At 48.8% G+C, this 27,481-nt stretch overlaps 2 protein-coding genes and 1 long non-coding RNA gene across 4 annotated transcripts in view; 2 read left to right on the top strand and 1 right to left on the bottom strand.

Moving 5' to 3' along the window:
• The window catches only part of MYO15A (myosin XVA), a 105,796-nt gene extending 101,417 nt beyond the window's left edge, over window positions 1-4,379 (top strand). The window contains exons 63-65 of one of the 2 annotated variants that reach the window (XM_053363977.1): window positions 112-252; window positions 1,907-1,921; window positions 2,836-4,379. In XM_053363977.1, coding sequence (XP_053219952.1) covers window positions 112-252; window positions 1,907-1,921; window positions 2,836-2,937 — 258 coding nt within the window. In that variant the 3' untranslated portion in view covers window positions 2,938-4,379. The remainder of the gene's footprint in view (window positions 1-111; window positions 253-1,906; window positions 1,922-2,835) is intronic. The other variant, XM_053363976.1, reaches the window with a different exon arrangement.
• Window positions 3,437-7,507, bottom strand: LOC128401233 (uncharacterized). Its single transcript, XR_008327448.1, has 2 exons — window positions 5,979-7,507; window positions 3,437-5,673 (listed from the first exon to the last, which is right to left on the bottom strand). It is a non-coding gene; the product is annotated as an uncharacterized LOC128401233 (long non-coding RNA).
• Window positions 7,508-8,581: 1,074 nt separating this feature from the next.
• ALKBH5 (alkB homolog 5, RNA demethylase) lies at window positions 8,582-24,525 on the top strand. Its single transcript, XM_053363979.1, has 5 exons — window positions 8,582-8,885; window positions 10,637-11,785; window positions 18,144-18,224; window positions 22,534-22,689; window positions 23,916-24,525. Exons 2-5 carry the CDS (start codon window positions 11,049-11,051, stop codon window positions 24,097-24,099), a joined length of 1,158 nt encoding a protein of 385 aa, XP_053219954.1. The 5' UTR covers window positions 8,582-8,885; window positions 10,637-11,048; the 3' UTR covers window positions 24,100-24,525.
• Window positions 24,526-27,481: the final 2,956 nt, after the last annotated feature.

The following is a 27,481-nucleotide window of genomic DNA, read 5'->3' as shown; positions in this document are numbered from 1 at the left end:
GAAGACTCTGCTGGGTTTTCACGTACTCTACTGGTTGAGGTGTGGTGAACTAACAGCTGACTTCCACAAGTCACTAGCAGCTACAACACGGCTCTTTCCTTCCTCTTCCAGGAACCCATTGTGACATTCTCCCTGAAAGAGATCCAGTCCACACGCACCCAACGGCCCTCGGCTGGATCCAGCTACCCCTACGTAGAGATCATGCTGGGGGGCTTGATGTCCCAAAGGATCACGCAGCTGCAGCTGGAGCAGGTAAAGCAGGAAAATGCCTGTACTGATACAGCATAATTCCCCCGCGGCTAGTGGTGACTGGTACCCTTGGAACTGCCAGGGTAGAAGGCAGGGAGTCCAGGCAGTAGGCGGAACAACAGGGGGAGACAATTATTTCTGGATTTGTCTGTATCCTACTCCGTTCTGCAAAGGCAACACTGATGCCAAGGAATAATAATAATAATAATAATAATAATAATAATAATAATAATAATAATTATTTCTTATTTATACCCAGCCCATCTGGCTGGGTTTCCCCAGCCACTCTGGGCGGCTTCCAACAGAATATTAAAATACAATAATCTATTAAACATTAAAAGCTTCCCTAAACAGGGCTGCCTTCAGATGTCTTCTAAAAGTCTGGTACAGTGGTACCTCGGGTTTCAGACGCTTCAGGTTACAGATGCTTCAGGTTACAGACTCCGCTAACCCAGATATAGTACCTCGGGTTAAGAACTTTGCTTCAGGATGAGAACAGAAATCATGCAGCGGCAGCGGGAGGCCCCATTAGCTAAAGTGGTGCCTCAGGTTAAGAACAGTTTCAGGTTAAGAACGGACCTCCAGAACGAATTAAGTTCTTAACCCAAGGTACCACTGTAGTTGTTTTTCTCTTTGGCATCTGGTGGGAGGGTGTTCCACAGGGCGGGTGCCACCACTGAGAAGGCCCTCTGCCTGGTTCCCTGTAACCTCACTTCTTGCAGCGAGGGAACCGCCAGAAGGCCTTCAGCGCTGGACCTCAGTTTCCGGGCAGAACGATGGGGGTGGAGAGGCTCCTTCAGGTATACTGGAAGAAGCTGACAAGGAGATAGTCAAGGAGGTAGTCAAGTGGAGCTTGGCGGTGCCTCGGGTACCAAAATGTATTGGCCCCATTGGCCCAAAGAGATAAGCCTGCACTGCATTCATCCTAATGAGCCAGCCTCATGGCATGAGCCCAGCAAAACGCACTTAAACAGGCCTGAGGAGTTAGGGGCAACACCGAATTTTCACCTGAAGTTAGATCTGGGGTGACTTTGAGAATTCCACCTTGGGCAAAACATCCTAGGAATTTTGAGGGAAGCTGGAGCTGATTTGGTGAGACTCGTAGCATTTCTCAAGGGAGAGAGGGTGGGATCCATACATCCCCCGAAGGTGTTACGGCAAAGCAGATTTTACCCCACAGCAGATTTTCAGGTTCCTCCTTTGCCTGAAATCCTGTGGAAAGTCAAGGAAAAAGCGAATAGTTGTGAGAATTCTAGCAAAATGTATCAGTGGGGTGACCTTGCATCTCCCTTTGTGGATCTGTCGCCTTTAAATTCAGACTGGCAAGCTCATTTGTACAAAAATCTGATTGGGAAAATATTTGAGTAGGGTGTTTAGTTTTGTTCTTTGCATCCAGAAAGCATTTGTTCATTTGGATTTTATTTAGACTCCTGGCCTAAATAAAAACTCATGGCACATTACAGTGCTGCGCACCAGAGCTTCTTGATCGACATTTTCAGAATCTAGCATAAGCTTTATAATTTATTATGCACATTTAGACTTTGTTGGAAATATGATGCAACTCTGCAAATATGCTTAACTCACATCATTCTCCTCCCCTCCCCTCTCTTTCTGTCTCCTCTGTCTTCTCCTGTCTCCTTCCACTGGCTCTGTGAAGCTTAACCTTCAGATGGTAGGTAGCATGCAACTGGGATGATAAAACTTATTTTTAAAAAATACCAGTGTATTGCATTTTCATGTGTTCAAAGCACCCTGCACAAATTATTTTGTAATATTTACAACAGCCCTGCAAGGTAGGTAAATATTGCTATTATGCAAAAGATGAGATTCAAACGGGTGACTTTTAACTTAATCTGTTAGCCACCACAATTGCACAATGCAAAGTTGGTATTCAGATCTCGAAAAAGCCATACACAAGTTTGCTGAGCTCAGGTTGTTCCTTGGCCTTTTAAAGCTTGGGAGTAGTGAATGTCATTGGCAAGGAGATATCAGGATATCAGGGCAGAGACATAAGGGGAGGGCAAGGCCATGGAAGGCTTTGAAAAAGTAAAGATGAGGATCTGAAATGACTTTGTGCTGGAGAAGTAGCTTAAATTTCTCCAAAAAAGATTGGATGGGCAGGATATGGTCAATGACACCCTCTGAATGTCTTCCTTATCATTTCAGTGTTATTAGAGTCTCTTAACAGAAAGATCAACTTGAATCTGTCTGGTTCCCCCATTTTAAATTTTGTAAACAGGCAGTTTCACTGTGGAGAGGTTTGATAACGCCAACAGATAGTGATGGCTAAGAAGGTGTCTTTAATACCTAGGGTGCAAACCTTTAGTATCTATGCATCTCATAATTAGTATTGTTTTGGTTTCTATGGATCTACTGTTGAATTTCTTAGAATGAACTGCCTTGCTGCCTTAGCGAGACCATGTTATGGGACCAAAAATCCAAAAAGAATTAACGGGGAGCTTTTGCTGGACCTGACACCCATCTAATTCCTTCTAAGCCCTGCTTAGTGGAGCTAGTAGCTTTTACGGCAGCGTCTCAACTAACGTCAAATCACCATCCACCTTCTTGCTTTCCTTTCCTCTCCAGGGTCTGGAGCTTTGCCGAGTAATCGCCACCCACATGGAGAGCTTGCTGCACGCCCGCGAAAAGCGACTCACGCTCCCTCCGAGCGAGATCACGTTGTTGTGAATGGACTGGCCACACACCTCTTCCTCTCTCTCTCTCTCATTCTCTCTCTCAGGGCTGGCCCAATACATTTTGGTACCTGAGGCAAGCCACAAAGTGGTGCTTCCCCCCAGGAAGAAGGTGTGAGTGAATAAGGGGGGAGAGAGATTTATGTTGGGAACTAGGGTGGGAGACCAGCAGCACCTCCTAGTCGCCAAGACGTCGCGATAGAGGTGGCATTGGGGAGGGCTGCCGAGGAGGAGGCAGATATGGTCTGGGAAAATAACTGGTGAGTACCAATTAATCCTGAACTCCCACATGCAAAAACTGCAAAAGGAAAATGGATGTCTGCCTGAATTCAAAAAGCATGCGGGCCTTGACTCACTCTCTAGCCAAAAACCCTTTCATCAGAGTTTAAAACAGAAATACATGCAGTGTTTGTAATGTGTGGGAAATATAGGTTGTTAGACCTTTAAAATGTCCCAGTATTAAGTTTGCTTCTAGGAGTGAATAGACCACAAACTTAAGTAAGCTAAAATGCTTTATTTACAGTAATCAGCGGTCTCACTCAATGCTACAGCAGAAACAACACAGATAAAAACTTCATGAGTACAAAAATATGAAAAGTATCTTCAAACATGGAGTCTGGGCTTAGGAGCTCCAGCCTTATGCATCTGGTCAGTTATATGGTTCAAAAATAAGAGAGAGATAAAGGAACAGGGAACAACCTTTATTTTATCCCTTGCCATAGGACCAATCTGAAACTTCTTTAGCATTTAAGAACTCTGTGATCCTTAACACATTTCTTACTATTATGCACAATTTATGCAGATTTGGCTGCATAAATCTCCTACAAACATCTGGGTGTGTGTGTGTGTGTGTATGCCAGGTTTGGGAAGACTGCACTCATCTATCCCTATAGGCTGCTATATATGAGAAGTCCTACTAGACCAGGAGTTGAAGCCTGAGCCCAGATTCTCCTAATAAGAAATTTGAGGTGGGTGGATAGAACCTATGGAAGAAATACTGAGCTGGACCAGATCAAGATGCCATCTGGCCTAGCACTCACTTTGCAACAGCTGTCAGCCAGATGTGTCTGGAAGCTTCCGAGCAAAGCATGATGATGAATCATCCGCTGTTTGTCCCCAGCCTCTGTCTGTTTACGTGCACAAGTTGTTTGCAAAGTTATTCACAAGTTCTGTTGTTTTTTTAACATACTTTGGTCCGGTTTCAAGAATATGGCTTTTTCTGCAACTTTGCTCTTTATTTTTTATAAAAGCAACCAGTCTTCAGAAGAACTGGTATTGTGCTATTGGGGGAGAGAGAGAAAGAGAGAGAGAAGAAACAATAGCTCACACCCTACCTGCTATATTTTGTAATATTTTTGCACTCAAAATTGCGCTTTTTTTGAGGGGGGTTATATTTGTTCACAATTTGAGCAAAATTAAAAGTGTCATTTTATGTCATACATTCATGGGTGCTTGGTCTTTTGCTCTTCACCTTTGAGGGTAACAAAATCACATTAGTCAACATTCCAAACACACAGGCCAACAAGGGTGTGTGCCTGCCCCAGCAAAAATGCAAAATAGTTATTGAAGATGCAATTCTACACAAGAGAGGTGGGAAACCTTTTTCAGGCTTAGGGCCGCAATCCCTGGGATAGTTCCTTTCCTCTTATTTGGTAATCCATCTCGCTCAAAAATGTCTTGGAATACATGTTGACCTAACAGAGGAGCATGCCAGCAAAAAGCACAGGAACTTGTAAACACTTCCAAGCCCCTAACATAGATGGGACAGGTAATTATATCAGGATGACTGCATGGCTTATTCAACGGTTGGATCTTTCTGTGCCTCTGCCAGCATCTGTTAGCAGATGTTAGATAATCACTCTTATTTATTGCACCATCCATGCCTCCAGGCCCTTACAATCTAGATATCATCAGAGATGAACAGTGTCTGTCGCAGATTTTGGGGGGCCCTTGGGCAAGCCACCTTCTACGAACCACATCCCGCCTCAGTGAGACAAACTCCTCACTGCCATTATCTGCCTCTCCTCTTCCTCATTTCTACCACCCATTGGCTTGCCAGGCAGAAAGCTGTTGAGCAAGCAGGAAACCTTTAGGTCCAGTCGTGGCCGACTCTGGGGTTGCGGCGCTCATCACGCTTTATTGGCTGAGGGAGCAGGCATACAGCTTCTGGGTCATGTGGCCAGCATGACTAAGCCGCTTCTGGCGAACCAGAGCAGCACATGGAAACGCCGTTTACCTTCCTGTCGGAGTGGTACCTATTTATCTACTTGCACGCTGACGTGCTTTCGAACTGCTAGGTTGGCAGGAGCAGGGACTGAGCAGCGGGAGCTCACCCCGTCGCAAGGATTCGAACCGCTGACCTTCTGATCGGCAAGCCCTAGGCTCTGTGGTTTAACCCACAGCGCCACCCGTGTTCCTCGGGCAATGGTAGAACTCCGAAAATTTCTGAAGTGTTGATTTGTTGGTGCATTTTTTAAAAAACAATAGCTCAAAAGCAAAAAAAAAAAATGGTCAGCAGTTTTGACAAAAACACCCCCACCTGCAGGCAGTGGAATTTCCTGCACCTCCTCGCCACTCCTCATTTCCTGGGCCAAAAGGTAGGCAATTAAACAGGTGGGTTGCAATGATGCTGATGCGGAGGAGGTCCAAGAGGCTTTTGGAAGTGAGCACCCTCCTGTCATGTGGTGCCTTGGCAGATGCCCAATCATTGTGGTGGTCCTTGATACCAACCCTAGAGGCAACAGGGGAAGGAGAAGGAAACAGAGGTGATTAACAAAGTGTTGCAATCATTTTGGCTACACATAGTTAAACTTAGTTATAATGCAGGGATGGGGAGCCTGTGGGGCCCTCCAGATGTTACTGGACTCCATCTCCCATCAACCAGTGCTCAGCAATGGTGGCAGATGGGTCCCTTTAAAAACACACACACCCTAATGTTGTGTTGTCTGTTTAAAGGGATTGGAAGACAGCAAGAGAAGTGGCATCACGCAGGCATTTTTCCATATGGAGACGACAAAATCCATTCCAATAACCTACCAAGTTCCAAAAAGGAGGTGACTGGTCCCTTCATTAATTGACTTGGAAAAGGAGTAGGAAGGAAAGAAGATTGGCAGGGTTCAGTAAAGGCCTCCAGGAAGACATTAATGAGCCACTTATACCTGGTGCTTCCTGTTTTAAGGCCAAGGGCTCCCAAAGCGTAGGAAGAAAGTAGGTCAGAGAGCTTTGGCTTATTTGCTGGCTGACTTTCTATCCTCTTGCCTCACACAGATTTTGCTGAACGAAACACAGCTTGGGCACAAGACACCTAACACCCCAATGCCATGATTTGCCTCCATGGGAATGTGCTATGGTGCATCCTCCAAAAGGGATGATGTCTTCAGCTGCTTCCCCCTCCCCTTCTTCTAATCTCCTTCCTCTTGTCTGCATGTTTTTGCCCCAGAAAGACAGCATGGGAAGAGGGCTAAAAAAAGGGTGGGAGAAGCCATGGCTGAAGGCAGTTAAAAGGAAAGCATGGCTATCCAGGTTGTGATTTGGTAGTTCTAGTATATTTATTTATTTTAATTCAGTTTTAGAATTGAAAACAGCTGCTCACTTTTGGGTAAGGATTGCCTCCAGGTGAGCAGTGGGAGGAGCTTTGCAAATTTGCCTCTGCCCTCCCCTCACTTTCAAAGTTACTAACACCGCTACATATGGGCAGGCAAGCAGTAATTTTTTGCTAATAACTTGCAGGTTTGTGGAATAATAAAGACTTTTTTATTATTCTGAATCGGAATTTGAAAAACCTCTGTCTTTGGTGTGTATCATAAACTCAGGCATTCACTATACCAAGAGGCTGAGGAAAGCCAATTATCCCATGGTGCATCAGTGCTGGCCCTGGTTGTGTCAGGGGGAAGCAGAGGCTCAAGGGAGATATTCTGAGGAAAGCCAAATTTTCCCATGGTGCATCAGTGCTGGCCCTGGTTGTGTCAAGGGGAAGCAGAGGCTCAAGGGAGATATTCTGAGGAAAGCCAATTATCCCATGATGCATCAGTGCTGGCCCTGGTTGTGTCAATCAGTGGTTCCCTTGATGAACCCTGCAGTGTACTCTATCTTCTTCAAAAATCACCACAGCAAATTTTAGCGTGAGACCCTTAAAAACCTCACGCTTCTGCTGTGATAGAAAATTTCACCATTGTCTGAGGCGCTTCATTAGCCACTCCCCCACCGATCCTTGAAAGCATCTGTTTCATTTCTGCAAATCAGCGGGCAGGCTTGTCATTTTGAGCCCGCCTCATAGGGTCAGCATGGCCAATCCGCGCTGAGGTAGGCGGTGAAGAAAGGAGGGGCAGCCTGTTGAGTTGGCCACGCCCCCTACAGTACCCAACACAAGCGTCTATGCATAAACCCCACCCTATGCTCGCTACGTCATTGCGATTGACGGCGTGGAAATGGCGCTTCATGCGCGCGTGCACTAAGGAGCATGCGCAGAGAACATTAAAGGCCCTTAAGGAGTCCTTCATATAGAGGTAGGGAAACAAGAGTTTTACACGCACAGCTTTCACTTCCGGCTTCCATTCCAACGCCGTAATATACAGTGGTGCCTCGCAAGACAAAATTAATTCGTTCCGCGAGTTTTTTCTTCTTGCGAGTTTTTTGTCTTGCGAAGCACGGTTTCCCATAGGAATGCATTGAAAATCAATTAATGCGTTCCTATGGAGACCGCTTGCCAGGCTGGCGGTGCGGAGAAGGGCTTTTCTCCCCACCGCAAGCCTTCAGGACAGGTACGGGAACAGAGGGGAAGGCGCGCAGCGCTTCTCCTCTGTTCCCGGGGCTTGCGGTGGGAGGAGGGTTTTTCCTCCCCACCACCAACATTCAGAACAGCATTCTGAATGTTGGCGGTGGGAAGGAAAACCCTCCTCCCAGCGCAAGTCTTCAGGACAGCCATCCGAAGGCTGGTGCGGGGAGAAGGTCTCTCCGCCCCACCGCCAGCCTTTGGAGGAGGTCCGAGGACAGTGGGGAAGACGCGCTGCGCTTCCCCGCTGTCCCGGAGATTTCCCTATGGGCTTTCGTCTTGCGAAGGAAGCCCATAGGGAAATTCGTTTTGCGAAGCGCCTCCAAAACGGAAAACCCTTTCGTCTAGCGGGTTTTCCGTCTTGCGAGGCGTTCGTCTTGCGGGGCACCACTGTAAAGGACATTGTTACATAACGGATAATGAGAGCACCACTCCACCCTTCCACGTTCCAATCTCTATGGTGCCTTTTATAGCTACGCACTTTGCTCAGCACATGCGCCATTAGCTGCCGGAAGTGTATATTTTATATACGCCTATGACTTTCTTTTTTCAAAAAAGATTTTTTTACTGAGTCTGTATAATATTAGCTTGACCTCTCTTTTTTTTTATCCTTGTGAGAGAATGGAAAACAGCCAACGGCCTGTTCCGATCTTCACCGGAAGCAGCCGCTCTACCTTTTCCCATTTCTATGGCGATGAAAAAAACAGGGGGCGGTGGAGGAGGAGTTGGAAAGAGCGTCGGCATGCGGCGCGTGCGCAGAAGCGGAGCCGCCGTGGCGAGGACGCTCTTTAGCTGCAAAACGAGAAGCCGCTCGGCTCTTGGAGAGCGGGGAGGGGCGGGGCTTCGGCGCGCCTGCGCAGTGCGCGCCACTCCGAAGCGTGCGCCTGCGCAGTGGCCGACTCTTGCGCCGTGAGGAGGAGGAGGAGGAGGATGCCCCTGAAGTTATTTATAATGTCGGGCCGGCCGCTGGTGACGTAGCGAGGAGTTCGGGCAGCGGCGGCGGAGGAAGCGGCGGCAGCGGCGACGCCTCTTCCCTTCCTGGTCTCCCTCCGTCCGCCCGTCCTTCCTCCTCCGCCCCCGGGCCTCCGCTGCCATGGAGGGAGCCGGGCCGCCTCTGCCGCTGACGGAGCCGGACTCGGGCGGCGCGTGCTGAGGGGCCGGACTCGGGCGCGGTGAGCCGGGGCAGTTGGTTCCGGGGCGGACGCCCCCTCCCCTCGCCAGCGCTTTCCGTAAAAGGCGAGACCGGGGAAGCAGCCTCTCTGAGGGCGAGGGGGAGAGACCAAGAGGTTCGGGGGCGCCCGTCCTTGTCAAGTGGGATAGGGGCTCCTGGGGGGCCCGGAATGCGGCCCTGAGGCTGCAAAAGGGCTTCCCAGCTCTCTGTGATAAGTTAGGATAAGGCGGAGATGCAGCGCCAGTAGGTTCAGGGGCGGAGAAAAGGTGCCGCTGGGTTCTGGCCCTGCCCTGTTAAGTGGGTACTACCTCTGCCTTTTCTCTCGCCTTCCTCCGAGGCAGTGATAAGCCGAGAGGTCAATAGGTTTGGGGGCGAGCCGCGGTCAGAGGCTTTTTCCTTCCTTCCTTTCTTGCTTTTTGTTTTGGTTGGGATAGTGTCGTGAGCATCAAGTCAAACATTGGGGGGCGGACATGCTTTCTTCCCCCTCCCCATGCCCTGTTACCTGGGAGGACACCATGGCTACCTCTTCACTTTCCTTAGGAGCCTGGTGGGTGCTGGGGGTTTTTTTTGGGGGGGTGAGGCAGGTTGGTCTTGGCTCCCCTCCTGACCTCCTGCTGCCCATAGAGGGGGCCTTGTGTCTCTTGGCGCTTTATAAGAGGGGTCACAGAGATCAATAGGCTTGCAGTGGGGCCGAGACTTTTATTTTTAGCCCCTGCTTATATAATGGGCCTCCTGGCTTACCCCCCCTCCCCGTTTTCTTTCAGTTCGTGTGATTGGCTTTGAGCAGTGGGTTTGGGGATTGAGGAAACAGGCTAGGCCTAGTTATAGAGGGGTCCTCATGTCTCCTCCTGAGTGGGAAGCCAAGAGCAATACTCAATGCAGGAAAGAAGGTCTTTCTTTTCAAACTCTGACTAATTAGGTATTGGTACATCCCCCACCCCCTTCTCTTCCTGCTGGAGAGGATAATGGATCCAGGTGCATAAAAATGGGCTCTCCTTCCTGTCTCTTTCCCCTTCTGAGAGGGTAACAAAGAGAGAAAGAAGTATAGAGACAGGCAACATTTCCTCTGCTGCCTTTCAACCTCTAGCTGTATGAGATTTTTCTGGACCTTTTCCCATTTTGATTGGGAGACAGGCAGCAATAGGTATGGGGGGCAAAGAAGGCAGTTATCCCCTCAGTGCCATACCTCTGTTTTTGGGGAGCGCTACTCCCCACCCAGTAGGTAGGGGGGCAACGAGCAGCAGAAAAGCTGTAGAGGGAGGTTCTGGAAGGGGGGAGTGCCTTATTAGCCTCTTCTTTATGTTGTGTGGCCCTGGTTCCTTTTCACCTGGAAGGAGTAGGTGATGAACAAGGATCAGGGGTGGAAGGGGGATGCCTTCACCATTCCCACCTGTTAACACAGGTCACCTGCTGGCCTCTCCTGTATTCCTAGTTGATGAGTGAGTTAGGGAGGAGGCAGTATGTATAGAGGGAACAGATTATGCAGCTGAGTGAACTTCTGGTCTGTTCCTTGACCCTGTGCTTCTCCCTACCTTTAATTGCAGCCACTTTTCCTACTCTTATCCAGGTCAGGCTTGGCCTGGAGTGTTTCCTAGGATACAGCGTAGGGAGGTTGACTCAGGTGGTTTGCATGCCTGGGAAAGGGGCTTCCCATCTATTGGTTCGGTGGGCTCAGATAATGTATCTTGCTTGTTTCTTTTATCTGCACTTTTCCTCCTTCCTCTTTGCTTACACCATTTTCTCCTCCCACAGATGGAGTGTGCTTAATTGTCCCGGCACTCACCTGCCAAACAAGATTGGTACCACTGGACGAGGAGACCTTGCATTCATCTGTCCGTTCCGTATCAGTACTGGAATGAAACTGAATCTGTAACTTTCTTCTCATTCTCGCAAGGATTTGTTTCCCCTTGCCCCTGCTGCAGGGACTTGGGGCAGGGTGTCTCAGAAGGGTGGAGTGCCTTACCCATCTGGAAGGGCACCTGGTTTGGTTTGCTCTCTGCCTGTGGAAGCTCAGCTGTAGGATTTCTTGGTTTTTCCTCTGGGAGATTATTCCACTAGGATAGACAATGCCTTGAACGGGGACAGCGCTTTCCCACTCACCAGCCCTACAAACCATTCACAAGGGAGTTCAGCAGAGGTGGCGAAGGCGACTGGGGAACTCACCATGGCTGGGAGTGGCTACACAGACCTGCGAGAGAAGCTCAAATCCATGATGCCTTACCGGGACAATTACAAGGGGGGCGGCACTCGAGACCCTGCCGAGTCTCCCTATGGAGGCGCAGGTGGAGCTGCAGAGCGCAAGCGGAAGTACCACGAGGATTCTGAGTCGGAGCCCAGCGACTGCGAGGAGCACCAGCGGGAGGAGGAGGAAGAGGCCCAGAAAGTCAAAAGCGGCATCCGGCAGCTCCGCCTGTTCACCCCCGAGGAATGCGCCAAGATCGAAGCTCGCATTGACGACGTGGTCTCCAGGGCTGAGAAGGGCCTTTATAAAGAGCACACAGTGGATAGGGCCCCTCTCCGGAACAAGTACTTCTTTGGGGAGGGTTATACATACGGGTCTCAGCTGCAGAGGCGAGGTCCCGGTCAGGAACGGCTGTACCCACGTGGGGAAGTGGATTCCATTCCCGAGTGGGTCCACGACCTCGTCATCCGCAAGCTGGTGGAGCAACGGGTCATCCCTGAGGGCTTTGTGAACAGTGCGGTGATCAACGACTACCAGCCCGGGGGCTGCATAGTCTCCCATGTGGACCCCATCCACATCTTTGAGAGGCCTATTGTCTCGGTGTCGTTCTTCAGTGACTCAGCCCTCTGCTTTGGCTGCAAGTTCCAGTTCAAGCCCATCAGGGTCTCTGAGCCGGTCTTCTTCCTGCCTGTGAGAAGAGGGAGTGTCACTGTGCTCAGGTAAGGAAACTTGCAGGAGGCCTTTCCGGGTCGTTGGCCGGTTTCAGTTCCTGAATTGATAGCTGTACATCCAGACACATTTGTGTATTATGTGTTGATTTTGTATAGCATGTTCCAAGTGCTAAATGTTTTGTGATCCTTGCTTGTCTTTTACAGTTGCAATTATTCCTGCCTTACAATTTCTGGAACAGAACCTAAAAGAGGAGGTGACTTGTGTGTTGGGTCTGCAGGTGACCTTACAAAGCAACATAAGTGTATCCCACTGACTGTAGCAGTGGTTTTCAAACCTGTCTTCTAGTCAACCCTAAGATGGTTTGAAATCTCATCCAGGAGTCCTCACTGATAAGATCTGTAATGATAGGACAAGCATCTGAGTTTGTTGCACATTATTAATCTTCTCTGCTATATGCAGATACAAGGACTTTGGGGTTGTAAAACATATCCTCAGCTTGTGATCAGCAAGAGCAAACAGAACAAACAGAACAAACAATGCAGAATGCAACCTGCAATGTGCATGGGGTCCTCAGCATACAAACTTGATGCAAGAATGCTTCCCAAGGAACTGTTGAGGCAAGGTTCATAAGAGCTAGGAGGAGCTTAGCTGGAGAGCACATCGGCCATAATAGCTTGTGATAAATGCTACCCAGTTTCAGGGGTTCTGCCAAAACAAGCCTCCGTGGTTGGAGAAACTACTTCTCTGCAAGCATTAACCAGGGATTGGGGGGGGACCCCTGGCCCTCCAGGTTTGGCTGGACTACAAGTCCCATCAACCGTGACCAGACCATGCCATCTTGTAGTTAATGGGAGTTGGTGTCCAGCCATATTTGAAGGGCCACAGGTTCCTCACCCCTGCTAATTAATGTGAACTGAAGCAGGGCAGGTGAGTTTCCTTATGATGAAGAGACTCCCTCTCATCCCAGAGAGAAGGAACTCCAGAGAAGGGTAATGACTGTGTGCTGGAAAAGATAGAAGGCTTCGCTTCAGACTCCTGACAACAGGAGTCAACACAAAAGAAGCAGCAAGTCTGATTGGAAGGAGTGCTTTTTTCACTCTGCCTTCCACTCCAGCTGGGGCACTCTCAAGCCAGAGCTCGATAGCTTGCACCTTGTCTGGGAATTTTCTTTGACTCGCTGGGGGCGCCTCTGCCCCCCTCACAGCTTGAGAAAAACGTGTTAGTGGAGCAGAGTAATTGTATCTCCCATGCAAACTGGTTGAGAGCTCTGTGGCTGCAGTTGATTCTCCGTAGTAGTATCATTCTGAAAGTAAAAACCCAATACAAGCAGTAGCAGTCCTCCTAGGAGTAAGTTAAGCCCTGCATGCAAAACCAGCAATTGACCTTCCCTGCCGGGAATTGGGCAGGGAGCCCTTGCTCACTGTACTCCTGAATTGCCGCTGGTGGTAGTGTTTTGTCATTTCTTGTTTACTGTCCTGATACCATGCAGTAAGGAAAGCTTTCATAAGGGGAAAGCTATCTCAAGCATGCCAACCCTTTAGGACTGAACTAAGTATTAGCGTACCCATTTTTCTACAGGTGATTCCATGGGTTTCTCCAAGCCCGTTTTCTGTTGGCTGTAGAGCCAAGACAGTTACTTTGCAATATGCAGCGCTGATGTTTTCTGTAGCGCTCTCCTCTTCAATTCCTGGCTCTGCTTTTTTCTCTGAAACTGTGTTTTACAGTGTAAATACTTACAGGTAACACTAGACAGCGTTAGTGCCTGTGGAAGAGCAACTTCTCCAGGAGCAGAGTGTGAAAGGGCGCGAAATGTTGGGTCAGGATAAGCCTGTGACAAACTGTATTTATAGCCGTGTAAGCCAAAGCCAGCTCTCTGCCAGGATGAGTCAAACATCCCTAATGGTTCCGCGTTGCCATGGCAAAGGGAGGGCAACCAACATTTTTTGGTCTGAGGAGTGAACACTTCTGCCAGTCTGAAAGGCTGCTTGAGGGGGTAACGTGATCCCCTGCTTACATTTGTAAAGCGATCTCCGCATGAGCCGGGAAGGAAAATCTCTCCTTCACATAAACACGGCCTTGCACAATAGTCCAGGTGCATCAATAATAAAGCAGTGTGAGGACTAAGCATTATCTCTAAAAGTGCGCACATTAACCAAGGCTCACGCAGAATTACATGTGGCAGGAACTTCCAGGAAGGGGCTGAGCAGCTGTGCACTCTGCAGTTGAAATGAAACTCTGCCTGATGCAGTTTGATAGCAAGGAGGTGCTAAACACGGGAAATTATTTTGTCAGTCTAACGAAAGGTCTGTTGTAAAATCTGGATGGCTCCCACCATGGTGTATGTAGATAGAATTGTTGGCCCTACCCATTTTTAAGGGAGATATAATTTATGATAATAATGGAGGCAGCCAGCAGCTTACACTGGTTGCTAAGCCTGCTGAAGCCACCCGCTTCTGCTATGGAGTTGCCACGTGTGACTAGCAAGACTAACAGGACTCTTGGCATGCACCTGCCTCCCTGGCTGTTTCAGATAGCTGAAGACAGTGGCATCCCTTCAAAAAGATGACTATCTCTTCTTACCTTGCTCATCTGTGGTAACGTTGCAGGGATGCACCCCAAAAGGGGAAATTGGTACCCTAAGACTTGTCCCAGGTGAGCAGGCAAGCGGCTTTTCAGAAGCCTTGCTTTGTATTCATGAATTCTTTGCTTCAAAGGGACAGTGACTTTTCCTTTTGTCCGAAGCTTTCTGCTCTTGATTCTGATAGAGAACCAGACGCCCTGTTAGTTTTGCTTTGCGGCAACTATGTCAAATGTGAACCTAATTCATTAAGAAAGGAATGGCTGAAAGAACTTCACCTGTGCTTCAGAGTTGCCAAGTTGGAGGGAAGGAGTGGAATGGAATTCCAGATTACTTGACCATATGAGCTTTTCACGGATGGATGGGTGAAGTCCCCTCTGCATAGAGCAGCATGGGTCTACTGCAGCCTACAGTGTCTGAGTCAGTTCCTCAGGGACAGAAACAGCATTTCCACAAGTCTTTTCTAGTAGCATAAATCTTCTAGAATTCCAGTAGGCCAACGGGTGGGTCACCATGCAGCACCTTCCCTGTCCTGTTCCAGTTTGCCTGGTTTCTAAGAAAAGAAGGCACCATTGAGCAACTAGCACACTTTAAATGCAGTTTGAGAGCAGCAGCTACTAAGCTTTTGAGCATTAACTATAAAAGGGCACCTTTCCAAGGGAGGTTGGCCTGAGCAGAAAGTCAGCACTGCCAGTGCAGCGCTCAGCACTCCCAGATCTGCTTGGCACTGCCAGAATGGACTAGGCCAGTGTTCCAGTCACGTGGGCCAGCTGGGTACAAAAACCTGGTCAAGAAGGGAGGGAGTAGTTCTAAATACGGCTGCTGTCGAGAGGGCTGGCAGGGAGAACCTAGCCAAATAGAAGCAGCATGCTTGTTATGGCAACATGAGTCTTAATATCGCTTGGTCAGTGGCTTTTGCTGGTAGCGGAGAGGTTGATGCAACAGTTTGCTTTCTGTTCACAGGAGTTATGTGGGCAGACACTTATGCTTTGCTCACCATCCTTGTTCTTGAGTGTCTTAAGAATGCAGCTTCCTAATTCTTGCCTCCTGATTGTTCAGCACATGACTGCTGTACCGCCCTAGCTGATATTTATATGCTTTTTGCATGGGAGGAGAGAATCTGTAAGTGCCGCTTCAAATGTTACGAAGAAATGCAGGGAATGGGAAGTGCCGTCCGTTGTGCTTCCTGTTCTCTACAACCTGGTTGAGAGGGGGGAGTCACTTTGAACTCTTTTGAGAAGGTTTAAAACAAGTTGATGAGATGCCCTTTCACAGAGACAGCGTCTCCTCCCAGAAGACTTACCTGCTCCTAGTGTAAATGATCAGGGTTTTGCGGCCCTATTGGGAATTTCTACTCCTGTGAAATAGTGTCCAACTAGTTAGGTATGAGAGGGATGCGGGTGGTGCTGTGGGTTAAACCACAAAGCCTAGGACTTGCTGATCAGAAGGTCGGCGGTTCGAATCCCCGCGACAGGGTGAGCTCCCGTTGCTCAGTCCCTGCTCCTGCCAACCTAGCAGTTCAAAAGCACGGCAAAGTGCAAGTGGATAAATAGGTACCGCTCCGGCGGGAAGGTAAACGGCGTTTCTGTACGCTGCTCTGGTTCGCCAGAAGCGGCTTAGTCATGCTGGCCACATGACCCGGAAGCTGTACGCCAGCTCCCTCGGCCAATAAAGCGAGATGAGCACCACAACCCCAGAGTCGGCCACAACTGGACTTAATGGTCAGGGGTCCCTTTACCTTTTCCTAATTAGGTATGATGCTGTACATAGATTTTGTAACACTGAACAAGCAAAATCCCATCCCCCCCCCCCCCCATTTTGGCAACAATTGCTTTCAGGCATGGGCTGGTGGCCAACTGGGGAAGCCCACCGTACCTGACAGAAATTTTTGAAATCTGTAGCTGCAATGAAGGTGTGTCCTACTGAAATAGAACAACCTAAGTCTATTTTCTGTCATTTCTGAATTTGGTCGCTTTCGTACAGTGACTCTTTGGAACTCAGACGTCTGTGCAAATCCATTCATGAAAGCCAGTGCACATATTGTTGTCGTGCTGCTAGGAAACCTCATAGCAAAGTTATTGAAATGGTCAGTTTGTGGGGGTTGGGTTATGCAGGCAAGGTTCGAGGTCTATTAACAATACAAACTTAAACTGGTTTTAATAGTCAAGGGTTTCTCAGTGAACTCTGGGAATGGTAGTTCTGTGAGGATGTTAAGAAACTAGTCTACTAATACCCAGGATACTCCTGAAGCCACACTAGATAAACTGGGTTTAGCTTAGTGGAGAAGACAAGCCTACCTGGATCCTGAGACCCATCTCTGAGTGTGTCTCATTTTCCAAGGCAAGGCAGATGTAGGCAGGGCCTTTTTTGTGGTGGCACTCAGTTTGCAGAATGCTGTTGCCCAGACTCTCATTTGTATCAGGGCTACTGATACTGGGATCTTCACAAACACGGGGCTTCTGTTCGTGGCTAATGACAATGGTAGCCAGGGAATAGAAGGCATTGCTTCAGTATTTCCTGACTGCGAGCAGTTCATTGTAGCCTTCTGCAAAGGATCTTGCTCCCAGTTCCTCTGAACAGGAGAAATAGTGCTTTGAGTGCCATTAAGATTTTCAGAATTACCCAGAAGTCATGGGTGTGGAATCAGGGAAGTGCTGTGTATTGAAATCTTGGCTGAGCCTTCATGGTCTTTGCAGCTATGCTGTAATGCAGATCCTGTCAAGGAACTCAAATGGAACAAAAATGTTTCTCCCCCACCCACCCACTTTCCCTAGATCTTGGGCACAGTTGTCAGAATATAGTTATTGAGTTTGCTCACATTGCTGCCCAAGCAAGCTAGACTTTGTCCTGTGTTCTCCTTTCCCCCACATCCACCTTCCTACACCAGCATTCTACCTGTTCAGGTAGATGCTTACCTGAGCCACTGGTCTCTGCAGCCTGAAAAAGAACAAGCTAGACTCCTGGGGAGGGAAGGTGGGAAGATTCTTACATTGGGAAGCTGAAAACTCCAGCAAAGCTGGCCCACGCTCCTGCATTTGATCTGTGGTGATGGGTGGCAGCGAGGGTTTGGAGTAGGTGGTGGAACCATGCAAGCAATGGTCTCTGTGGCAAATATTTTTATATGGCTTTCTCAAGAGCAGGGGTGGGGAAGCTGTGGCCTTCCTGATGTTGTTGAGCTCTGACTCTCATCATTCCCTGCTGTTGGCCACATTAGCTACAGCTGTTGGGAGTTTGTGACCTCTGCTCTAGAGGATCTCAGGGCAGGTTGGTGGTCCCAGGTAATATGCAATCAATCCCCGATATCTCGAGATAGGACTGGAAATGTTCTCTGTCTGAAATCCTGGAGAGCCACTGCTAGTTAACAATACTGAGCTACCTGGGCCAATGGTCTGTTTCCCACATGAACCTGAGAAAATGGCCTTGTCTGCTGCATTGATGGTGAGCCAGTGTGGCATAATGGTTAGAGTGCCCGCATAGGACCTGGGAGACCAGGGTTCAAATCCCCACTCCCAAAACTCAATTGGGTGAGCTTCGGCCAGTCCCTGCCTTAACCTACCTCACAGGGTTGTTGTTTGGATAAGATGTGGAGGGAGAGAGCATTGCCACCCTGAGCTCCTTAGGAAAAAAGGTGGAATATAAGGTAAATAAACTTAAACGGTGGGCAGAGATGTTATGAAGGGCTATAAGTGTTGGCTGAAGTTGTAGACGGAGCTGTTTGATCACCAGTGTGGCTGAATTGGGGCTGGAGAGAAGCAGGAACAGATACAGCCTTTTAAAACTTAAGTTGGCTTAGTTTGAAATCCCTCTTGGATCTTTCTTTTCCACAGTGGTTACGCAGCTGATGAAATTACACACTGCATTCGACCACAGGATATCAAGGAGAGGAGAGCAGTCATCATCCTTAGGAAGTAAGTGGTGAAGCATCTTTGAAGAGAATGTAATTTGTATATGTTTCTAAAAAGGGGGAAACATCCTTTCACATTCTTGCTGGTGCCAATACTTTGAGCAGCTAAAACTGGTAGCAGCTAACGCAGATGATTCTGTCCTGGCTAAGCAAAATCACTTTCGAACTTTGTGAGACATAGCTGTTTCCTTGCTCCCATTTATGAGGCCCATGGTTTGTTTGTTTTTAAAATGTTAAGCCGGGCCTCCTTAACAAGATGCAGGGAGGAACCTGGGGCACCTCTCGATGACCCAGTAAATCCTGGGAAACCGTAACTCCGCTGGGAGGCCGAGGAAGTGTTTTCTTAGCATTCTCAAAACATCCTGCCCCTTCCTAGCACTTAACTGGTAAAACACATTGTGGTCTGTTTTGAAGGCACGCAGCCAGGAAAAGTGGAAAGAATGGACTAGCCCCACTAAATCTTCCTTAAAGTAACAGCGCTTCCTGCCCTTTCCATTGGCTCGCACACATACACCGGTAGGAAGCAGAGACTTGGCTTTGCAAATACAACTCAGAACAGCAGACTTAAGAGGCCTGAGCAGTTGTGTGCGGTCGATGTGGTTTTGGTGTGAGAGAGTTTGAACCCCACACAATTGGCTTAAAGCTGAAGGTAATCGCTGCACAATACAAATTTCGAGCTTCTCACGGTACATTCTATGCTACAGAGCAGGATCCCCAAATTTAGATCTCCAGGTGTTTTTGGACTACGGTTCCCATCATCCCTGACCCACTGGTCCTGCCAGCTAGGGATGTTGGGAGTTGTAGTCTAAAAGCAGCTGGAGACCCAAGTTTGGGAAACACTGTTTTAGAGTAATGGTGGGCAGCCTGCAGTCTTCCAGGTGTTGTTGAACTCCAGTTCCATTAGCTCCAGCCAGCATGGCCTGTGGTCAGGGATTGATGGGAGTTGCGATCCAGTAAATCTGGAGGGCCCAGTTACAGTGTGTGCTGCTTTCCTTATAGAATCATAGAATTGTAGAGTTGGAAAGGAACCCCGAGGGTCATCTAGGCAAACCCCCTGCAATGCAGGAATCTCACCTTGATCATACATGACAGATGGCCATGCAGCACCTGCTTTAAAAAGGAAGGAGAGTCCACCACCTCTTGTAGGAGTCTGTTCCGCTGTCAGAAAGATCTTGATGTTTAGTCGGAATCTCCTTTATTGTATCTTGAAGCCATTAGTTTGGATCCTAGCCTCCGTAGCAGGAGAAGACAAGCTTGCTCTATGTCCCATGTGACAGCCCTTTAGATAACTGAAGATGGCTATCTTACTCCTCAATGGGACGCGGGTGGCGCTGTGGTCTAAACCACTGAGCCTCTTGGGCTTGCTGATCAGAAGGTCGGTGGTTCGAATCCCCGCGACGGGGTGAGCTCCCGTTGCTCGGTCCCAGCTCCTGCCAACCTAGCAGTTCGAGAGCATGCCAAAAAGTGCAAGTAGATAAATAGGTACTGCTCTGGTGGGAAGGTAAACAGTGTTTCCATGCGCTGCTCTGGTTTCAGTGTTCCATTGCGCCAGAAGCGGCTTAGTCATGCTGGCCACATGACCCAGAAAAACAAATGCCGGCTCCCTCGGCCTGTAAAGCGAGATGAGCGCCGCAACCCCAGAGTTATCTGCGACTGGACTTAACTCTCAGGGGTCCATTACCTTTTACCATTTTATTTTACTCCTGTCAGTTTCCAACAACCATTCCTCATAAAGGCTTGGTTTCCAGACCCTTTCTTATCTTGGTCGCCCTCTCACAGGAGTAGATTAACCCCAATGCTGCCTTGCAGGCTGGGTTTGCATCTCCACTCGAGAGAGGTGGAATTGTATCCATGATTTGTGGAATCCTTGGCAGGGAAATGGGAGAGTGTCAGGTTGCTAGTCTGCTAGTGGCCCTGGTTGTGAGCGGTGTCTCCAGTAACGTGCATCGGACAGGGAGCTCAGGGGCTCCAACCCTTGCAAAACATGGCGGCTAGGGTCAAACAATCCTCCAGCAGTGTTCATACGACTCTGGGGAAGGTTCTTTTTCATGTCTCGCACTTACACCTCTGATAACTCAGTACTTGCTTGAGAACAGAAGTGCGTAATGAGGAAACTATCTAGCTCCGATGCACTTTGAGTGGAATTTTCCTGAACATTCTGGTAACTGGCGTGGTCATAAAAACTTCAAGGCAGTGGAAGCATAGTAATATTTATGGATCCTTCCTGCATGCTCTGGGCTGCTGCGGAGGGTGGCTGCAGAACAGCCTGGCGATCTCCAAGGCGGAGTTGGTGGAGCAACCAAGAAAGAAATTGGCTTTCAGCTTAAGAGCAGATGGAAAAACACGAGGCTGTAGCTCAGCTCCCAGCTAGTTTCAGGAGCAGGTTGCAAGATTATTTTACCCCTGTCCTGTTAGTTTGGGACAACCTCCTGAGCTACTTAGAACTTTAAGGAATGTGTTTGCCTGATGAGAAATGTTACCTGGCAATGTGTTGAGGGACAGGAGGTAAGCAGAGCTCCACCTCTGGTTTCTGAGCCTCCTTTAAATGCTGCCTGTAGACATTCAGATAACAGGGTTTGGTCCAGCTGAAGTAGATCAACTGATTGATCAAGAACTGGGCAAGTGTGTCAGAAGTGTTGGTTTTATTTGGGCAGTTAAAAAGATAATCTTCATCAGACTTGTTACTTATGCAAATTACTTAACAGCTTGGACAAGTACCTTCTAAGACATCTTTAGTTTGGGGAGTGTTTGGTAAGGTTGCTATAAACATCAACAAGTCTCTGGATGGTCCACCCCTTTTGGCTTTTCTCATGGAATTGCAATATCTCCGTTTAAAAATAATAATCATGAAATGCAATCCAGAAGGAAGCAGAGCAGCAGTGAAATACTAAAACGCAAAACGTCTGTTTTGAAAAAGTAGTTATGCTATGTTGACAGCAGGCAAGCATCCTCTGGCACTGAGACTTCTTGGAATATTTGACAGGCCTCTTGACTGGTGTGCCAATCCTACAAGCTTGGATGCTTTTTTCTTCTTATGGAAAGATTGCTTCACAAATGCTGGTTTCTGCTCCAGTGCCAAACGCTCTGCTTGGAATCATGCAGTGAGAGAGGCCAGCGGTCAGGGATGCTGGGAACTGTAGTTCAGCAACATCTGCAGGGCCACAGGTTCCCCATCCCTGCCCTACAACCTGGTATGGATAAAGGACATGGCTTCCTTTCTGCGATCCTTGGACGACCTGTCCCCTTCCAATTCCACTATGGCATGTATCCATTTGGTACTGTGGGTTAAACCACAGAGCCTAGGACTTGCTGATCAGAAGGTCGGCGGTTCGAATCCCTGCGACGGGGTGAGCTCCCGTTGTTCGGTCCCTGCTCCTGCCAACCTAGCAGTTCGAAAGCACGTCAAAGTGCAAGTAGATCAATAGGTACTGCTCCGGTGGGAAGGTAAACGGCGTTTCCGTGTGCTGCTCTGGTTCGCCAGAAGCGGCTTATTCATGCTGGCCACATGACCCAGAAGCTGTACGCCAGCTCCTTCGGCCACTAAAGCGAGATGAGCGCTGCAACCCCAGAGTCGTCATGACTGGACCTAATGGTCAGGGGTCCCTTTACCTTTACCTTAAGGTTCAGCATGTGGCTTCTAAGACAAATGGGCAGAAGAAGCAGGGTGGGCCATGCAGAAATCTCTAGTCCCATTTGTAGCCCCAGGAGCAGCGTTGCCCTATGAGTGCGTGTCTCAGGTCCCAGTCAAACTCGTGGTGCCAGAGGAGGGGTCCTGTGGGCAGGTGTAGCAGGGGAAATCCATAATGCTATCCTAGAAAGCAGCTTCTGCAAATCAATAAACGGCTTCTGCACATGCATGCAAAGTTCGAGCTGAAAGCATACACGCTGCTTTTTTCTGTCACGTGGGCTGTGGAAGTCTGCCATTTCTGGGGCATCTGGAGTTTCTTTCGGAAGAAAGCTGGGAAAATCCAACTAGAGTTTTCAACTGCATATATATCAGTGAACTGGCGTCAGATTCAATTTAGGTCATCATTTCTGTAAATGTTAACTATCATGCTAGGCGAGTGCTCTGGTTGGTGCCAAGTTAAGATACATATGAAATACGGATTTCAGGGAGGGGAGAGGCACTTTTAAGTTTCCTCTAGCAACAGATAGGGAGGCCTGACTTTTGCTCATCAGATCACATGTGTGGCCTGCACCCCGAGGCAAATGTTGAAAGTTGGCACAGTGTCTCTTAACACAAATAGTGTCTCCTGTTCCAATGCATCCGGTAGAATTAGATGAGCATCACTTTTGTGTCTTAACCCTTCCAGGACCAGGCTAGACGCTCCCCGGCTGGAGACGAGATCCCTGAGTAGTTCTGTGCTGGTGCCAGGGTACGCCTCTGACCGCCTGTCAGGAAGCAACAGGGACCCCATCCTGAAGCCAAAGAGGTCCCATCGCAAAGCAGACCCAGACGCTGCTCACCGGTAAGTGAATCCGCAACGAGGCAGGGCAGGAGGATGGCAGCTGTGCATCGTAGAGAGAGGCAGGAGAGCTGCTGAGTTGTGTGGTTTTGTGGAGTGAGGAAGGAGTGACCTATTGCTTGGCTTCTGCTGGTTTTTGCATGTGACTGTAACCCACGGTTGGGAAAGTCCACTTCATAGCCCTGCGGGTGTCAGTCTTTACACTCAAGTCCAAGTGCCACAATTAATGGAATTGTGCAGAAGCAGTGGCTGCTTCCGGTTGCAAAATGAGGTTTTGGTTTGGAATCTGTGAGTGGGGAGGCTGGTATTGGCACAAAAGAGGCAAACCTATTACCTCCACTCCTCCTGTGTGTGTGCTTTGCAGGTGGGGCTGTCTCTGCCCTGGAAGTAAGGCTTAGATGCTTCCACAGAGACACCCATCCATAATTTCTGACCAGCGTGTGTGGATATAATTTGGCTTTGGAGTGGTGTTGAACTCTTCCCATGTGGTGCAGGCATGTCAACCGCTGTTTGCAATACAGCGTTTTGGGGTTAGGTCAAGGGTTCAGTGAAGGGGAGAGCCCAAAATGTTGCTGGAGGTACACAACCTCCAGATGTGCCTAAAGTATCTGTTTGGATCTTTGCATTGTTCATCTTCCCTTAGCCTTTGAGGTAGGGTAGACAATGAGCCCCAGTGACAATGAGCCCAAGTGCACCTTGTCACTTGGATGGGGGAACCTGTGGCCCTTTAAATGTTCCTTGGCTCCAACTCTCATCATTCCCATCCAGTTGGGCAGTGGTCGGGGATGATGGGAGTTGGAGTCCAGCATCATGTGGAGAGCCACTGGTCTCCCACCTCTGGTGTAACTGTTCCAGTGAAAAGCAGCATTTATGAGGGTAGTGCTAGATATATAATCTAATTCTCAATGGCACCTTAGACCAGTGCTACAGTCGCCACAAGGGAATGTCTAGGCACTGTTTTCCCCCAATGTTGTTGCCGATTTCGTTTCAAACAACACACTAAAACATCAAATAAAACAAGCTGGAATAAAACAAATTGAAGCTTCAAGGAAAATCTTTTAGATCCTTCTCTAAGTGACGTTTTGCTTTCCCCAGTCGCCAGCCGGACATCCAGAGATCTCCACGAAGTCGCAGTTGGACCGGCGCCAGTCGCAAAATGAGCCTGACTAATTTTTAACACTGCCCCGAATCCTCTCACTGGTCTGTCTGTCTTTTTTTCTTCTCCTCAGACCTCGGATTCTAGAAATGGATAAAGAGGAGAACAGGCGCTCGGTCCTCTTGCCCAAGCACAGGAGGCGGAGCCATTTCAGCTCTGAGAACTATTGGCGGAAGTCTTACGAGTACACGGAGGACTTTGACGAGGAAGAGGAGGACGGCAGTCCAGCTCGGAAAGTGAAGATGAGGCGGCACTGAGGGATTCTGTTCTTTCACCCCCCCCCACCCCTTCCAACAGAGATATTTGAGCTGATGAGACTGGCCTTCAGGCTGTGAAATCGTATCTTCCCCCACCCCTCCTCCCTCCCACCCCCCTTGGCTATTTCTCATCTAGCTTCAAGGTTGTATTCTCCCTCACCCCCCCCCACCTCTTTTACGCTGAAGAATGGATCTGGAACGGATCTGGCTTTTTTCCTTTTTCCTTAAAGAGAGGCAGCGGTGCTGACTGGGTTGTACCTGCAGCCACCTGCCCTCTTCCCCTCTGCTCCCCCGCCCCCGGGCAGTCGGCCACGCCCCTCGAAAGCGTGGAGGAGCAGCTTGTCTTTAAAGGGGCGGGGAGAAAGCTTATGTCGTTCTTTGAGGCGTTTGGGCTGGAGTGGATTTTGAAGATGCCCCAAAACAAAAGTGGTGCGTTGAGTTTGCCAAAGGAGTTGAGAATATTCGTTTATGCTCTTGGCGCTGCTGCTTCTTGGAAACGTTATAAATACAGCGTTTCTCCTTCCCCACCCCAATCCTCACACTACCAGCCGCGTGGTGAAATGCTCTCTGTATCGCCACCCTGCTCCGCTCCACACCAAAGGGCTCCTGATTTCTGAAGCCGACGGCCATGTGAATTTATTTTCCTCACTGTCATTTCAAAAGCCGCCTCCCTCCAGCAACTGGAAATCTAAAGCTTTGCGAACACCTCTTCTTCTTCTTATTTTGTTTTTTTGGTGACACCGGATGACAAAGCGTTTAGGACGTGTTGCACTTTAGTGTCAGGGTTTATTCCCCCCTCCCCTTGAAATGCCATATAATTCTTCCCCACCCCTCTTCCCCAAAACCCTTACTTGCTTGGGCTAGCAAGCACCTGTGTTTTCTGCGCTGCTAATGAAAAAAAAAGGATACAGTCGTGTTTTCTCTTTCTGTGAAGGATGCACAGTGGTTCCACATTGGGGCTGCTGCTTGAGGGCTCATGGAGGGGCGGGAGGGGGGCAACTCTTGGAGGGGAGGAGCTGCTTGGCTGGAAACCTCAGATTCTGCCGAATCCCTCACACTAACAGCATAGGGCCCATACCTAGCATTTTCTGTATAAACATAGTTATTTTGAAGACATTTACCCTCTTTGTTTCGGTTGAGGCTTTCCTTCTCCCCACCCTCCTGGAAAACCAGACTTTCCGTCTCTCTTGACACTTGAAAACGATGCTTCTGTGGTGGTTGTCCCTTCTTAAAGGTAGATGGCCCTGGGCAAACACTCACCGTCAGGAATCCAGACTGGGTGGGAGCTGTGTCTGTGTGGGGCAGCCCTCCTCCCTTGGGCAGACTCCCAGTGAGGTGGGTCTTGGGATCAGTGAAGCAGGAAGGTTTAGGCTGCCCCATGCAGAAGGCGAGAATAGTGGGTGAATTGGCATCCTTTTCTGCTTCTTCAGTGACTTCAGGCGATGGGCTCCCCTGGCTCCTGGTCTTGCACCAAAAGCATCTTGCTAAAGGCATGTCAAGACCTCATGTTTGGAGCTGCCAGCTGGCCTCTTAACTTGCTTCATGCTTCTTTCCTGCTTGAGCCAAGCCCAGAAAAGCACATCCTGTTGCCCCCAAAGAATTCAGCTTTTAAATGTTAGGTCTTCTCCCTAATGGCTGTAACCTCTCTCTTTCTTTCTCTCTCTCTCTTTCTCTCTCTCTCTCTCTCTGCTTCCTGCTTTGCCCCAGCCTGGAAGAGTTTTCAGCGTTCAGGAACCAGGTCAGAACCTGGGTTCAGATCACCTAAGAATCGCCCTTATTTTTTTAAACCACACACGAGAAGCCCAGCTTTCTGAACCAAAAATCTGTGGTTCAAAACGTCCGCCCTTAAGTATCCTGAACTTCATTTGTTCTTCTCAACTCTCATACCTGAGGAATTCTCTTTCTCTCTCCCCCTCTCACCCCCCGCCAACCAGGTTGCACGTGCCTTTTTGCTATGATCTATATACCTCATAACCATCAAATTACCTTATGCTTTTGACGGGCGAGGAGGTTTTGACCCCAAATCCCCAGACGCTCCTTGCCTCCTGTGCTTTATTCAACAGGGGCTGATGCTCACCTCCCCTAGAGCTTGCTCTGCTGGGATGGGCCAACCCACCATATTGCTACAACACGTAATATAATTATTATTATTTTTAATAATTTGTCTTCCCTCCTGACTTGCCACCAGAGTGGAACCTTTTTGCTTTCAAAAGAGTTATGGCTTCATCATAACACCAGTTTTCCTTCAAAGTTCCTTGGGGCGTGAGGGCTGCTCCCGCTTGCTAGTTTGGTGGGGCAAATGTGTTGAGCTTGGCTGTTCCTTTCTCCTTCGCTACAGGTGAGGAGGAAGCAGGATGCAGGTGGGACGCCAGATTGCCGAAAGTTCCCAGAATACCCTGGTCTGCAATGCTAGGCTGTTTCTGCGACTGGCAGTACAAGAAACATCAATGCTTTTTCTATATTGCCAGCACGCCATCCAAGAAAATGGATGTCAGTGCTTTGACTAATCTTAAGGACTGAAGGGCTTTAGTAGATTTGCAGCCTTCGAACTCGACATCCCTGTCAGTTTAGTGTATTTTCCCACCAGAATTTGGGTTTTATTTTACTGCAAAGTTTTTTGTCAACACCCCACACGACTAGTTTCGTTTGACCCGCTCCTCTTAAGTGTTAGAAAACAGGTTTTAGTTTTTGCTTTGTGATTTGCCATAACCGAGGTGATGTTGACTTGTGGGTGAGCATTCCAGATCCGATTTTTCTCCCGTAAAGAAGGCCTTTGCTTCTCTGCGCCCCTGCTGCATGGGCACTGAACCGACCATACGGTGAGCAAGGAGGCAAATGGGTGAATCTTCTTTTCTCTTCTTCCCCGCATCCCACCTTTGGTGCCAAGCACCTGGTAACCTTGGCAGAAAGGCATATAGGGAAAAATGACGCTGCAATAGTTCTGTTGGCACTTTCTGGTTCTTGCACCTGTTTTAAAAGTTTTGGATTCCCCTGTCCATAAAAACCACTGAGGCCAGGGCACCTGCCAGCTGCCTCCCGAAAAGTTAGATTTTCCTGGAACGTCACGAAGGAGGGTAAAAGCCAGGGGCTGGCATGTACTTTCTCCCACTTCCCTGCAGTTTGCTTTTCTCAGGCACCATCTGCTGTGGCGATTGACCCAGTTCTAAGGCGCAGTCTGATGGGATTAAACAAAAAACGAAAAAAGCTACCCCGTTTCTGAGATTGAAAAGTGTTGACGGATGCCTTGTTTCCTTGTTTCTGATGCTGTTAGTGTGAGGTTTGATGGCAGCCAATCACTGGTAACAGGATCCAGCCACAGCCCCTCACCCAGGGTCAGGCTGCTTTTGAAATTTTGAGGTTTGTGTGGTTTGGGATCTGTTTC

Source organism: Podarcis raffonei, chromosome 14 (genome assembly GCF_027172205.1).
Source record: "Podarcis raffonei isolate rPodRaf1 chromosome 14, rPodRaf1.pri, whole genome shotgun sequence".
Classification (NCBI taxonomy): Eukaryota; Metazoa; Chordata; class Lepidosauria; order Squamata; family Lacertidae; genus Podarcis; species Podarcis raffonei.
This window is presented reverse-complemented; position numbering and strand designations above follow the sequence as displayed.

Bases quoted from the DNA above. Each gene is read 5' to 3' on its own strand.
- ALKBH5 (XM_053363979.1), top strand. From the start codon at position 11,049: ATGGCTGGGAGTGGCTACACAGACCTGCGAGAGAAGCTCAAATCCATG. The intron at 18,225-22,533 runs GTAAGTGGTGAA...TAACCCTTCCAG, and splicing joins GCAGTCATCATCCTTAGGAA to GACCAGGCTAGACGCTCCCC. The intron at 22,690-23,915 runs GTAAGTGAATCC...TCTTCTCCTCAG, and splicing joins GACCCAGACGCTGCTCACCG to ACCTCGGATTCTAGAAATGG.